General features: G+C 51.4%; 1 protein-coding gene across 1 annotated transcript in view; it reads right to left on the bottom strand.

The window, feature by feature from the left end:
• IL11RA (interleukin 11 receptor subunit alpha) overlaps positions 1-13792 on the bottom strand; it is a 49380-nt gene that overhangs the window by 24395 nt on the left and 11193 nt on the right. The window contains 3 exon segments of the mRNA XM_075267261.1: positions 7463-7577; positions 12126-12292; positions 12471-12531. Coding sequence (XP_075123362.1) covers positions 7463-7577; positions 12126-12292; positions 12471-12531 — 343 coding nt within the window.

Consider the following 13792-nt stretch of genomic DNA (forward strand, 5'->3'; position numbering starts at 1 on the left):
CACTGGGGGGATATGGACACGCCATGCTCATGTCTCTGTTGTGCAATACTTTATACATCTGGTATATGGCACCACGCATTGCAGAGCTACTTTGAAGTTTGGTCTGATAATTTTGCTGATTCTATTCTGTATCACCAGGATACTTAGATACATTGTAGGCAGTTGGAGAGATCAGATACATATGTATTCAATGGTCCTAAGATCAGTGGTGTGCCCGCTATAGAGGGAGACCATACCGCATTATGGGGCTGAGGACATGAGGACATGGTGGTGACTGGTTGTCCATTTTTCCCTAGTGACGGGTCCAAGGTGGTCCAATAAAGTCTGGAAGGTGGAACGGATTGTCTGACATGTTTGTATGATCCTATGGAGACATTCTAGTATGATAGAAAGGATATAGTGCAGCTGCTGCAGCTTATCCATCGCCTTCATATATTGTACAATCTCCAAGAAGATGGCGGCAGGAATCAGAGGGGCCACTGGTGCTGAGGGACTGATCTGATGGATGACACAAGACAGACAAAGCAGCTTTATAAATAGAAGGATCCACCCAGAGATTGGCTGATGTTCCTCCAAGATATTTCCTGTCCAGGGGCTGGAGAGAGACCAAGGATCATCATCTGATGGGTACTGGTGCCAAAATCCCATCATCAGCACATGGTCAGCCGGATGTCCGATCCACAACCTCACAGGAACAGGAGAAGATCCACAGCCTCATGGGGAGAGGAGAGGACCCAAAGCCTCACAGGGACAGGAGATGACCCAAAGCCTCACAGGGACAGGAGAAGATCCAAAGCCTCACGGGGACAGGAGATGATCCACAGCCTCATGGGGAGAGGAGAGGACCCAAAGCCTCACGGGGACAGGAGAGGACCCAAAGCCTCACAGGGACAGGAGATGACCCAAAGCCTCACAGGGACAGGAGAAGATCCAAAGCCTCACGGGGACAGGAGATGATCCACAGCCTCATGGGGAGAGGAGAGGACCCAAAGCCTCACGGGGACAGGAGAGGACCCAAAGCCTCACGGGGACAGGAGATGATCCACAACCTCATGGGGACAGGAGATGATCCACAGCCTCATGGGGAGAGGAGAGGACCCAAAGCCTCACAGGGACAGGAGATGACCCAAAGCCTCACCGGGACAGGAGAAGATCCAAAGCCTCACAGGGACAGGAGATGATCCAAAGCCTCACAGGGACAGGAGATGATCCAAAGCCTCACAGGGACAGGAGATGATCCAAAGCCTCACAGGGACAGGAGAAGATCCACAACCTCACAGGGGCCGGAAATGATCCAAAGCCTCATGGGGACAGGAGATGATCCATAACCTCTTGGGGAGAGGAGATGATCCACAACCTCACAGGGACAGGAGATGATCCAAAGCCTCACAGGAACAGGAGATGATCCACAGCCTCATGGGGACAGGAGATGACACAAAGCCTCATGGAGAGAGGAGATGACCCACAGCCTCATGGGGAGAGGAGATGATCCACAGCGTCATGGGGAGAGGAGAAGATCCATAGCCTCACAGGGACAGGAGATGATCCACAATCTCATGGGGACAATAAATGATCCACTTTCCTATATTTTTTTACTACTTTCAGATATCAGTTCAACAAAATCCAGACAGAGCTCAACTATGAAGGATCAGAAAGGATCTATAGATCTAAAGGCAGAGTCCAGGCTGTGGCTGCTCCTCGTGGGTGTGACCTGGCGCAGGGTTGAGGTTCCTGAATTATTTGGTGAAGATTTTGATTAAAAAAAAAAGAAATGAGAAAATCCTTGACGTAAATCTCCTGTAAGGACCATCCAAGAAGTCATGGAGACAGCTAGGGGAATGAGTCACATCTGCCTTTAATGATCCCTTTAAATGATCTAGCATCAAGTCTAATTAAACAGAAATTAAAATAGTATCTGTCACGGAGCGAAGGTATATGTCTTCCTCCGGAAGGTCTTTTGAATCAACACGGACGCAAGAGGTCGGGAGACAACAGCAATTTATTGTAATCCACAAAGTTAGTAGCCGGCGGCGGTCACATCAACCGTAATAACAATAAGTCCACAGAAGTCACAATCCAATGATAGCTTTGGTTCCTTGGTCCTGTAACTAAATCCTGGCTCTCTACAGAGCTGTGCACAGGCCGGCTAACTCATACTAACTGCTAGCTACATCTATATACTAAACTGTTACTTCCTATATCTGGGGGTGGGAAGGGCTGAGTCACAGATCCTTCCCCCCTCACCTATGCCAAGGAGAGCAGACTCCCTGTCTCTTTTGAACAATGCACAGTCCAACATCTTCTTGGAGACACTGATCAGATTATCTCCACCCATTGTCCTCACTAGTTAGAGGTATTTGCATACAATGTGCTAACACACTAGACCCGAATCAGCCAACTACACACTGATGTTTACAACAGGTTAGAGAATACATTCCACATGAAATATATATTACACATTGCCTATTGCCGGACTCTAACCATCCCGTGACAGTATCCAATATGCAAATGAGGCTGTAATTGTCCTGCGGGTGGTAACGGCTCTCAATCACAATACCTGCTCCACCCCCACCCTCCACATTGCTGATGTCGCCCCCTCTATGCTCATGTATATACTGTATGGTAGCGGGATGGCACACACCTAGGACTCTGCAACCGGCGGACCTCGGGGTCAGAGACGCACATGTGGCGGACAGGAGGGGGTAATGTCAGACAGTAATGGAGCACATGAGCACCTTCAGAGATTAGGACACCCTCATCTGCATATTGTATAAGATATCACTGGATAAAGCTTCATCTGATTCTGAACATCCTATAAGATGACCAAGGCTGATTAGACACGACGGAGAATAAGATACAACCCGACACACAAGACAAGAACCGAATCAGAATTTATCACCGTGACATTGTAGCGTCTTAGATAAATGGAGGAGATGCCTGGGGGGGGGAGGGGCACATACTTTCATCATGCACTCTGTATATTATAGTAATACAGTCAGAATCCAGGCAATATTTCGGCTCCGTACTCTACAAAAGGTGAAACAACTTTTGGTCAGTAGGATTTTGCATTGAGCGTTTTCCCCAAAGTCGCCCCTGGCGTCTGGCAGACAGAAGCGCCTTGTTCTGCGCGCTCGTACAATCAGGCCGTTTCCTTACAGCGTCCAGCGGCAGAAACACATGTTCCTTCCCTGCATGTTTTTATTACCCACAATCCCGCGCTCGCTCTGGCATGACATCCCAGTGTTTGCTGACCTGGAGCTGGCAGAGGCCCAGCCCATAGAAAAATGTAAAAGAAAACTGCCCTGGAACACGAGATCCCCCCTCCCCCCCCCCGTCCTATGGACCCCGAACGCTGCACACACGGATCTCATTTACTATTACCGCCACATGGGTCATTATCCTGCAAGATTTTCCAAAATTATGGAAAAAAATGTAGGACTGACAGCGCGGCAGGAACGATGGAGGATGATGGAGAACGATGGAGGACAATGGAGGATGATGGGGGACGATGGAGGACGATGGAGAATGAAGGAGGACAGTAGGGGGGACGATGGAGGAGGATGGAGAACGATGGAGGGCAGCAGAGGACAAAAGGGGACGATGGAGGAGGATGGAGGACGATGGAGGGCAGCAGAGGACAAAAGGGGACGATGGAGGAGGATGGAGGACGATGGAGGGCAGCAGAAGATGAAAGGGGACGATGGAGGACGATGGGGAACGATGGAGGAGGATGGAGGACGTCGGGGGACGATAGAGGATGATGGAGGACGATGGAGGACAGTGGAGGACAATGGGGGACGATGGAGGATGATGGAGAACTATGGGGGACGATGAAGGACAATGGGGGATGATGGAGGATGATGGAGAACGATGGAGGAGGATAGAGGACTATGGGGGACAATGGAGAACGATGGAGAATGATGGGGCACGGCGTCTAATAATAGGGCAGAAGGTTCATCAAAAAGTCACCGCAAAACCCAAATGTAATAGTGACAGATATATAAACCGTATATTACACGCAGTATAAGAAAATCCACAGCAAGAAGAATTCTCTATAGTAATACAATGTAACAAGATGAGTGCGAGGTTTATTCCATGTTTTGTTTCAGTTCTATTATTATTCATTTGTTGGCAGATTGATGATGTTTACAATGTGTCTATAAATATTCTATATTATTAATTATTATTATTATAATATTATGACCATGATACATTGTGACATCCTTGTTGTTAGCTTCCCATCCCCCACACGTTATGACCATGTTTTATATCGCTGTATAATGTCACCTATGGTTATCGCTCTGGGGTCTATGGGCAGTCCCCGCGCCCCTCACATCCTCCGCTATGATGTCATCCTACAGGGTAATTGCCGCCATTATGATAATTTCCTGCCATTTCCTGAGCAGTTTCAGTCATTAGGAAGCCAAATAAACAGTAAAAATATCAGACGCACAGAAAACCGTTTCACACCGCTGTGGCTTCCAACCCAAAGCCTCGTCCGGTCACTCATTACAGATCATGGTCATCCATGTCTGGGGAGAAGGAGGAAGAGCAGACAGAACAGGGGACTCCAAGCTGAGTAACTATAACTCCCAGCATGCTCTGACACCCCTGCTAGGACGGGTACATGCTCTGACACCCCTGCTAGGACGGGTACATGCTCTGACACCCCTGCTAGGACGGGTACATGCTGACACCCCTGCTAGGACAGGTACATGCTCTGACACCCCTGCTAGGACGGGTACACGCTCTGACACCCCTGCTAGGACGGGTACATGCTCTGACACCCCTGCTAGGACGGGTACATGCTCTGACACCCCTGCTAGGACGGGTACATGCTCTGACACCCCTGCTAGGACGGGTACATGCTCTGACACCCCTGCTAGGACGGGTACATGCTCTGACACCCCTGCTAGGACGGGTACAGATGTGGCCTCCTCATCCTTCCTCTTAGCTGGACAGGTCCTGATATTTGTGTCACAAGACGAGCAGATTCCCAAGAAAACACGATTTTGTGATACTCGGTCACAAGATGTTTATCCAATATATATATATGGCCACCCAGTGGTTGTATTGTGCATTGCAGACAAATTCAGCCAAATGGAAGTGCAGACATCTCTTTCGTTCCTCAACAGCTGGAGGGTCGCCGGGCCGAGATATCAGTAGCGCAGCCGCTCACTTTACATTCCTATTTTTTTGGCTTTTGCTTTGTGGCCCATCTGTGAGGTTCCCTGAGTAATCATAAGCACTTGGACTGTAAGCTCTTGTGTCCAGTATAGTGCCAACACCTCAGGATCACTACTAGAGCAGATACGTCAGGATCACTACTACAGCAGATACGTCAGGATCACTACTAGAGCAGATACGTCAGGATCACTACTACAGCAGATACGTCAGGATCACTACTAGAGCAGATACGTCAGGATCACTACTAGAGCAGATATGTCAGGATCACTACTAGAGCAGATACGTCAGGAATCAGGATCACTACTAGAGCAGATACGTCAGGATCACTACTAGAGCAGATACGTCAGGATCACTACTAGAGCAGATACGTCAGGATCACTACTAGAGCAGATACGTCAGGATCACTACTAGAGCAGATACGTCAGGATCACTACTACAGCAGATACGTCAGGATCACTACTAGAGCAGATACGTCAGGATCACTACTACAGCAGATACGTCAGGATCACTACTAGAGCAGATACGTCAGGATCACTACTACAGCAGATACGTCAGGATCACTACTAGAGCAGATACGTCAGGATCACTACTACAGCAGATACGTCAGGATCACTACTAGAGCAGATACGTCAGGATCACTACTAGAGCAGATACGTCAGGATCACTACTACAGCAGATACGTCAGGATCACTACTAGAGCAGATACGTCAGGATCACTACTAGAGCAGATACGTCAGGATCACTACTAGAGCAGATACGTCAGGATCACTACTAGAGCAGATACGTCAGGATCACTACTAGAGCAGATACGTCAGGATCACTACTAGAGCAGATACGTCAGGATCACTACTAGAGCAGATACGTCAGGATCACTACTAGAGCAGATACGTCAGGATCACTACTACAGCAGATACGTCAGGATCACTACTAGAGCAGATACGTCAGGATCACTACTAGAGCAGATACGTCAGGATCACTACTAGAGCAGATACGTCAGGATCACTACTAGAGCAGATACGTCAGGATCACTACTAGAGCAGTTATGTCAGGATCACTACTAGAGCAGATACGTCAGGATCACTACTAGAGCAGATACGTCAGGATCACTACTAGAGCAGATACGTCAGGATCACTACTAGAGCAGATACGTCAGGATCACTACTAGAGCAGATACGTCAGGATCACTACTAGAGCAGATACGTCAGGATCACTACTAGAGCAGATACGTCAGGATCACTACTAGAGCAGATACGTCAGGATCACTACTAGAGCAGATACGTCAGGATCACTACTAGAGCAGTTATGTCAGGATCACTACTAGAGCAGTTATGTCAGGATCACTACTAGAGCAGATATGTCAGGATCACTACTAGAGCAGATACGTCAGGATCACTACTAGAGCAGACACCTCAGGGCCCGGCACGTGTCAATGAGTCTCCTCAGTGTGTAGAGCGCCCCCCTCCCGCCTTCCTTCCTGTACTTGCCAGCAGCAGCAGTAGCAGCAGTGATAAGGCTGTCGGTGCCAGCGGCAGCTGAATGGAGGCTGTGTGAGCAGCACAGGGGGAGTGTTGTGTGCAGGGTACAGACATCCACATGTAACCACTAGAATGATGACCCTGTGCGCCCAGCGCTGCCCCAGCCACTACACATTAATCCCTCGCTGCCCTTCACACCTGCATCAGGTAATCTCCAATATCCTGGCACCTGCACAGAAGTGACCCGAGGTCAGGACCTATCACAGCGCACACCCAGTGCACACAGTGGGGGTAACACTGACGCCGCCACAACTCCTGGGGGACTGCAAATTCCAGTAAAGTCACTACTTTACACTGCAGCTCTGCTTCATTCACTGACTCCAGCTTAAATGCATTGTGTATTGGTGTCAATTCCTCTTCCTTCTCAACAATGGCTCCGTCTCCTGCGCTGCATTTTCACTATGCTTTATACTGCAGGTCTGCTTCAAAGTCATTAACGTAATTGTGTTGTGTATTGGAGTCAGAGATAAGCTGAACCCTGAACCCTCAGCATGAACCCTCAGCCTGATCCTGAGCCCTGATCCTGCAGTCCCATCAGAGGTTTCTTTTCTCATTGCTTTACACTGCAGCACTCAAGTGCATGGAGCTCTCATTCCAGTAAGGATATCATAACCCAGCTTTGTGATACTGGGGAGGGGGCAGCAGTCGATGATGAACCCCACATAATGCTGGAGATGACTGAGCACAGAGCGGTGCCCACCCCCAGCATATGTGCAGATATCTGCAGAGCGCGATCTTACCGGTATGATGTGATGAATCTTGTAGGCAGCAAAGTCTCCACACTGGAGCTCCAATGGCAGGAAAAGTTGTGATAGTCTGCAGCTCTGCAGGTAACGGAGGGAATCCCGGGGGGATCTGCAGGGAAAAGGCAAAGATCAGGCAGAGTAATGAGGAAGGAACTTATAGACGTGAACAGGAGCAAAGGGCGATGGAGCAGAGTGTAGGATGGAAGAGCAGAGCGCAGGGCGATGGAGCAGAGTGTAGGATGGAGGAGCAGAGCGCAGGGCGATGGAGCAGAGTGTAGGATGGAGGAGCAGAGCGCAGGGCGATGGAGCAGAGTGTAGGATGGAGGAGCAGAGCGCAGGGCGATGGAGCAGAGTGTAGGATGGAGGAGCAGAGCGCAGGGCGATGGAGCAGAATGTAGGATGGAGGAGCAGAGCGTAGGGCGATGGAGCAGAGTGTAGGATGGAGGAGCAGAGCGCAGGGCGATGGAGCAGAGTGTGGGATGGAGGAGCAGAGCGCAGGGCGATGAAGCAGAGTGTAGGATGGAGGAGCAGAGCGCAGGGCGATGGAGCAGAGTGTAGGATGGAGGAGCAGAGCGCAGGGCGATGGAGCAGAGTGTAGGATGGAGGAGCAGAGCGCAGGGCGATGGAGCAGAGTGTGGGATGGAGGAGCAGAGCGCAGGGCGATGGAGCAGAATGTAGGATGGAGGAGCAGAGCGCAGGGCGATGGAGCAGAGTGTAGGATGGTGGAGCAGAGTGTAGGATGGAGGAGCAGAGCGCAGGATGGAGGAGCAGAGTGTAGGATGGAGGAGCAGAGCGTAGGGTGATGGAGCAGAGTGAAGGATGGAGGAGCAGAGTGTAGGATGGAGGAGCAGAGTGTAGGATGGAGGAGCAGAGCGCAGGGCGATGGAGCAGAGTGTAGGATGGTGGAGCAGAGTGTAGGATGGAGGAGCAGAGCGCAGGATGGAGGAGCAGAGTGTAGGATGGAGGAGCAGAGCGTAGGGCGATGGAGCAGAGTGAAGGATGGAGGAGCAGAGCGCAGGATGGAGGAGCAGAGTGTAGGATGGAGGAGCAGAGCGCAGGGTGATGGAGCAGAGTGTAGGATGGTGGAGCAGAGTGTAGGATGGTGGAGCAGAGTGTAGGATGGAGGAGCAGAGCGTAGGGCGATGGAGCAGAGCGCAGGGCGATGGAGCAGAGTGTAGGATGGTGGAGCAGAGTGTAGGATGGAGGAGCAGAGTGTAGGATGGAGGAGCAGAGCGCAGGGCGATGGAGCAGAGTGTAGGATGGTGGAGCAGAGTGTAGGATGGAGGAGCAGAGCGCAGGATGGAGGAGCAGAGTGTAGGATGGAGGAGCAGAGCGTAGGGCGATGGAGCAGAGTGAAGGATGGAGGAGCAGAGTGTAGGATGGAGGAGCAGAGCGCAGGATGGAGGAGCAGAGTGTAGGATGGAGGAGCAGAGCGTAGGGCGATGGAGCAGAGTGAAGGATGGAGGAGCAGAGCGCAGGGCGATGGAGCAGAGTGAAGGATGGAGGAGCAGAGCGCAGGGCGATGGAGCAGAGTGTGGGATGGAGGAGCAGAGTGTAGGATGGAGGAGCAGAGGAGCAGAGTGCAGGACGATGGAGCAGAGTGTGGAATGGAGGAGCAGAGCGCAGGGCGATGGAGCAGAATGTAGGATGGAAGAGCAGAGCGCAGGGCGATGGAGCAGAGTGAAGGATGGAAGAGCAGAGCGCAGGGCGATGGAGCAGAGTGTGGGATGGAGGAGCAGAGCGCAGGGCGATGGAGCAGAGTGTAGGATGGAGGAGCAGAGCGCAGGGCGATGGAGCAGAGTGTAGGATGGAGGAGCAGACTGTAGGATGGAGGAGCAGAGGAGCAGAGTGAAGGACGATGGAGCAGAGTGTGGAATGGAGGAGCAGAGCGCAGGGCGATGGAGCAGAATGTAGGATGGAGGAGCAGAGCGCAGGGCGATGGAGCAGAGTGTAGGATGGAGGAGCAGAGCGCAGGGCGATGGAGCAGAGTGTAGGATGGAGGAGCAGAGCGCAGGGCGATGGAGCAGAGTGTGGGATGGAGGAGCAGAGCGCAGGGCGATGGAGCAGAATGTAGGATGGAGGAGCAGAGCGCAGGGCGATGGAGCAGAGTGTAGGATGGTGGAGCAGAGTGTAGGATGGAGGAGCAGAGCGCAGGATGGAGGAGCAGAGTGTAGGATGGAGGAGCAGAGCGTAGGGTGATGGAGCAGAGTGAAGGATGGAGGAGCAGAGTGTAGGATGGAGGAGCAGAGTGTAGGATGGAGGAGCAGAGCGCAGGGCGATGGAGCAGAGTGTAGGATGGTGGAGCAGAGTGTAGGATGGAGGAGCAGAGCGCAGGATGGAGGAGCAGAGTGTAGGATGGAGGAGCAGAGCGTAGGGCGATGGAGCAGAGTGAAGGATGGAGGAGCAGAGCGCAGGATGGAGGAGCAGAGTGTAGGATGGAGGAGCAGAGCGTAGGGCGATGGAGCAGAGCGCAGGGCGATGGAGCAGAGTGTAGGATGGTGGAGCAGAGTGTAGGATGGAGGAGCAGAGCGTAGGGCGATGGAGCAGAGCGCAGGGCGATGGAGCAGAGTGTAGGATGGTGGAGCAGAGTGTAGGATGGAGGAGCAGAGTGTAGGATGGAGGAGCAGAGCGCAGGGCGATGGAGCAGAGTGTAGGATGGTGGAGCAGAGTGTAGGATGGAGGAGCAGAGCGCAGGATGGAGGAGCAGAGTGTAGGATGGAGGAGCAGAGCGTAGGGCGATGGAGCAGAGTGAAGGATGGAGGAGCAGAGTGTAGGATGGAGGAGCAGAGCGCAGGATGGAGGAGCAGAGTGTAGGATGGAGGAGCAGAGCGTAGGGCGATGGAGCAGAGTGAAGGATGGAGGAGCAGAGCGCAGGGCGATGGAGCAGAGTGAAGGATGGAGGAGCAGAGCGCAGGGCGATGGAGCAGAGTGTGGGATGGAGGAGCAGAGTGTAGGATGGAGGAGCAGAGGAGCAGAGTGCAGGACGATGGAGCAGAGTGTGGAATGGAGGAGCAGAGCGCAGGGCGATGGAGCAGAATGTAGGATGGAAGAGCAGAGCGCAGGGCGATGGAGCAGAGTGAAGGATGGAAGAGCAGAGCGCAGGGCGATGGAGCAGAGTGTGGGATGGAGGAGCAGAGCGCAGGGCGATGGAGCAGAGTGTAGGATGGAGGAGCAGAGCGCAGGGCGATGGAGCAGAGTGTAGGATGGAGGAGCAGACTGTAGGATGGAGGAGCAGAGGAGCAGAGTGAAGGACGATGGAGCAGAGTGTGGAATGGAGGAGCAGAGCGCAGGGCGATGGAGCAGAATGTAGGATGGAGGAGCAGAGCGCAGGGCGATGGAGCAGAGTGTAGGATGGAGGAGCAGAGCGCAGGGCAATAGACAGCTCACCAAAACTCAGTAATTACAAACTGTCTTTCAGCGTTCCGGTATAAAGAGATCAAAGCCTCAATAACTGAATATGTCTGAAACAGAACATAAAAAACACTGATACTTACCGTATATACTCGAGTATAAGCCGACCCTCCTAATTTTACCACAAAAAACTGGGAAAATATTATTGACTCAAGTATAAGCCGAGGGGGGAAATGCAGCAGCTACTGGAAAATTTTAAAAATTAAAATGTTTTCTGGGTGCAGCAGATGCTGGGGAAGAGGAGGGGGTGTTTTGGTGTCTGTCTGCCCCTTCCCTGAGCTTGAGGACTGGGGTTTTTGTTTCCCCCAAGTGGAATTCAGTCTGGCTGAATATAGGGGATCTGCAGTGCTCCTATTAACCCCTTCCCGATGGAACAGGAGCACTGCAGATCCCCTATATTCAGTAGACCGGGCACTGTCAGACACAGGAGACCTAATGTCCTAATGTGTTTGTGTCTCACAGTCATTTTCTACTTTTATATGTATTCTAGGGAAAGGAGGGATTTACAACATTTATTATATTTTTTATTATATTTTATAAAGCTTTTTTTCCCCACTATTTTATGGGAGATTCTAGTACAGGGGCCGGAGGCAGAGGCATGGCCTGGCCCGAACTCCCCAGGAGCTTCATTATAAATGCCCACCTGCCGGCGGGGCCAGACAGAAGTGCTTGGCGGGCCGCAGTTTGAGGGCCCCTGTTCTAGTACATAGTGGGGGCCCAGTGATCTGTGCTTTAGACAGCTCTGCCTCCAGTCCCCTTGTAAGAAGTGTTGTCATGGGGTCTCCCATTTTCGGGAATTACTTCACACACTTGAGATCAGCGATTCCCGCAGCGGAAATGTTTACGTAAAATTCATTGAGTGATGGGGCAGCCGGCGAGTGGGGGAGGGGGTAACAATGACGGGTCACTGACTCACCCAGGACTGGCACTGGCTGCTGTACTACAGCTCTGAACATACTGGGGCACCCCTAACCCTTGCTATCTGCCATGTCCCTATGACAACACTTCCTGGCCTGGCGGCATTTGGCGCATCTTTGCCTATCTGAGTCCCTGGAATTAAAAAGTAAATTGTCGCGAGTTAAATCTGTCAGTCTATGAACACGTTGTAAACTCCACCCACTTCTATGGGTGCGATGCTAGAGTAACAACGTGACCTGGACCGTAGTGGCGATCACATGACCTGTCGCCCGGATCTCACCGGCTGCGTCACCCGCCATATTACAACCCGTCGCTGGTCTTTACTCACATCCCGCTCTCAGCATCACGGAGTGCACACGGTCCCCGGACCGGCCGTAGCAGCTGTAGTTCCCCATCATGGAGGGTCCCACACGTGGAAGTTCCAGGGCTCCTAGATTATCTACAGATCCCCATGTGATGTCTGAGGATCCATTGAACTTCCACTCGACCTCCGAACTGCAGAGAGAGAGTTACAAGCGCTCGTAGTATGATATAGTAACACCACATGATAATACGCATACATGATACATGTATGTAGAGCCCATCCCCCACTGGCAGGATATCCAGCAGAGTGATGACATATATGATGACACATACCCCCATACACAGGCCACGCCAGCACCGTCACACCTACCTGACATTACTGCCGCTGCATCTCAGGGTCACTGCGTCCCCAATACTCCCATAAACCACACCTGGAAGAAGAGACAGAGACCGTCAGCGCCTGACAGAGACCACGCACCTCTTACACATTCTTATCTCCTTCCTATGGAGCTCCTCAGGGGTGTGTCCTCACTAGCTCCGCCCCCTCACCTGACCTCGTGACCCGCCCCTGCTGAAATCTCACTGTTACACTTTATTATGATACAATGTTGCCTTTCACCGCACTGGCTTCATACAAGAAGGATTATGGGTAATTAGATTGTCAGCTCTGCCGGGGTTCTAGTCGTAGGTCATGTGACCCTGTATGACCCTGCATGGCCAATCAATTGTCTCCAGACATGAGGGGGCTCCTTAAAGGAGCAGAATTCCATTTTGAAGCATTTTGGTGTTAATATTTATATAAAGGGAAAACATTTTTACATGTTACCGCCCCTCCCCCGCTGACACCTCCACTAATATTCCAAGGGTTAATCTTCTGCCATTAGTGTGGAGACTGACAGCCGCGCTCCTGTTATACATGTAGGAAGGGGTTAATCAAATGTCACCACGTAACGCGGTCACGTCCCTCCACGAGGTGACACAGGAGACGGCAGGAACGTGACACCTGCGACTGAGCCGTGACAGTGACGTCATAAGCAGCAATAGTCCAGAGCCGACTCATAGAGGGTGTTCTATTGTCTGTAGTTATGGGTCTATAGAGGTGTTATCTTCTATTGTATTCTTATATGTGATGTAAATGAGGGAACTGCTGCAAAGAAAACCCTTACAGAACTGGTAAATGGTTATAATTAGGCTTAGTGGCCAGAGTGAAAATTGCTAATGTTTATCTCTGAGGTTTTCAGCCTCTGTATTTCTATTCACTGTCAACGAGTAAGATCCTGAAGAGGACGAGGTGCGGGGGGCAGGTGGTCCTGGGGGTCCTCTGGGGGATCGCACTGCACCCAAGCTATCAGGTCTCTGGAGGCCACAACCTAGCGGCAGATGTTACCTGGAGGGCTATAGGCGCCATATCCACACTATACATACAGTATACTATATACATACAGTACTAACACAGCCTAGTGTCAGAGATGTTACCTGGAGGGCTATAGGCGCCATATCCACACTATACATACAGTATACTATATACATACAGTACTAACACAGCCTAGTGTCAGAGATGTTACCTGGAGGGCTATAGGCGCCATATCCACACTATACATACAGTATACTATATACATACAGTACTAACACAGCCTAGTGTCAGAGATGTTACCTGGAGGGCTATAGGCGCCATATCCACACTATACATAC

Source organism: Leptodactylus fuscus, chromosome 1 (genome assembly GCF_031893055.1).
Source record: "Leptodactylus fuscus isolate aLepFus1 chromosome 1, aLepFus1.hap2, whole genome shotgun sequence".
Classification (NCBI taxonomy): domain Eukaryota; kingdom Metazoa; phylum Chordata; class Amphibia; order Anura; family Leptodactylidae; genus Leptodactylus; species Leptodactylus fuscus.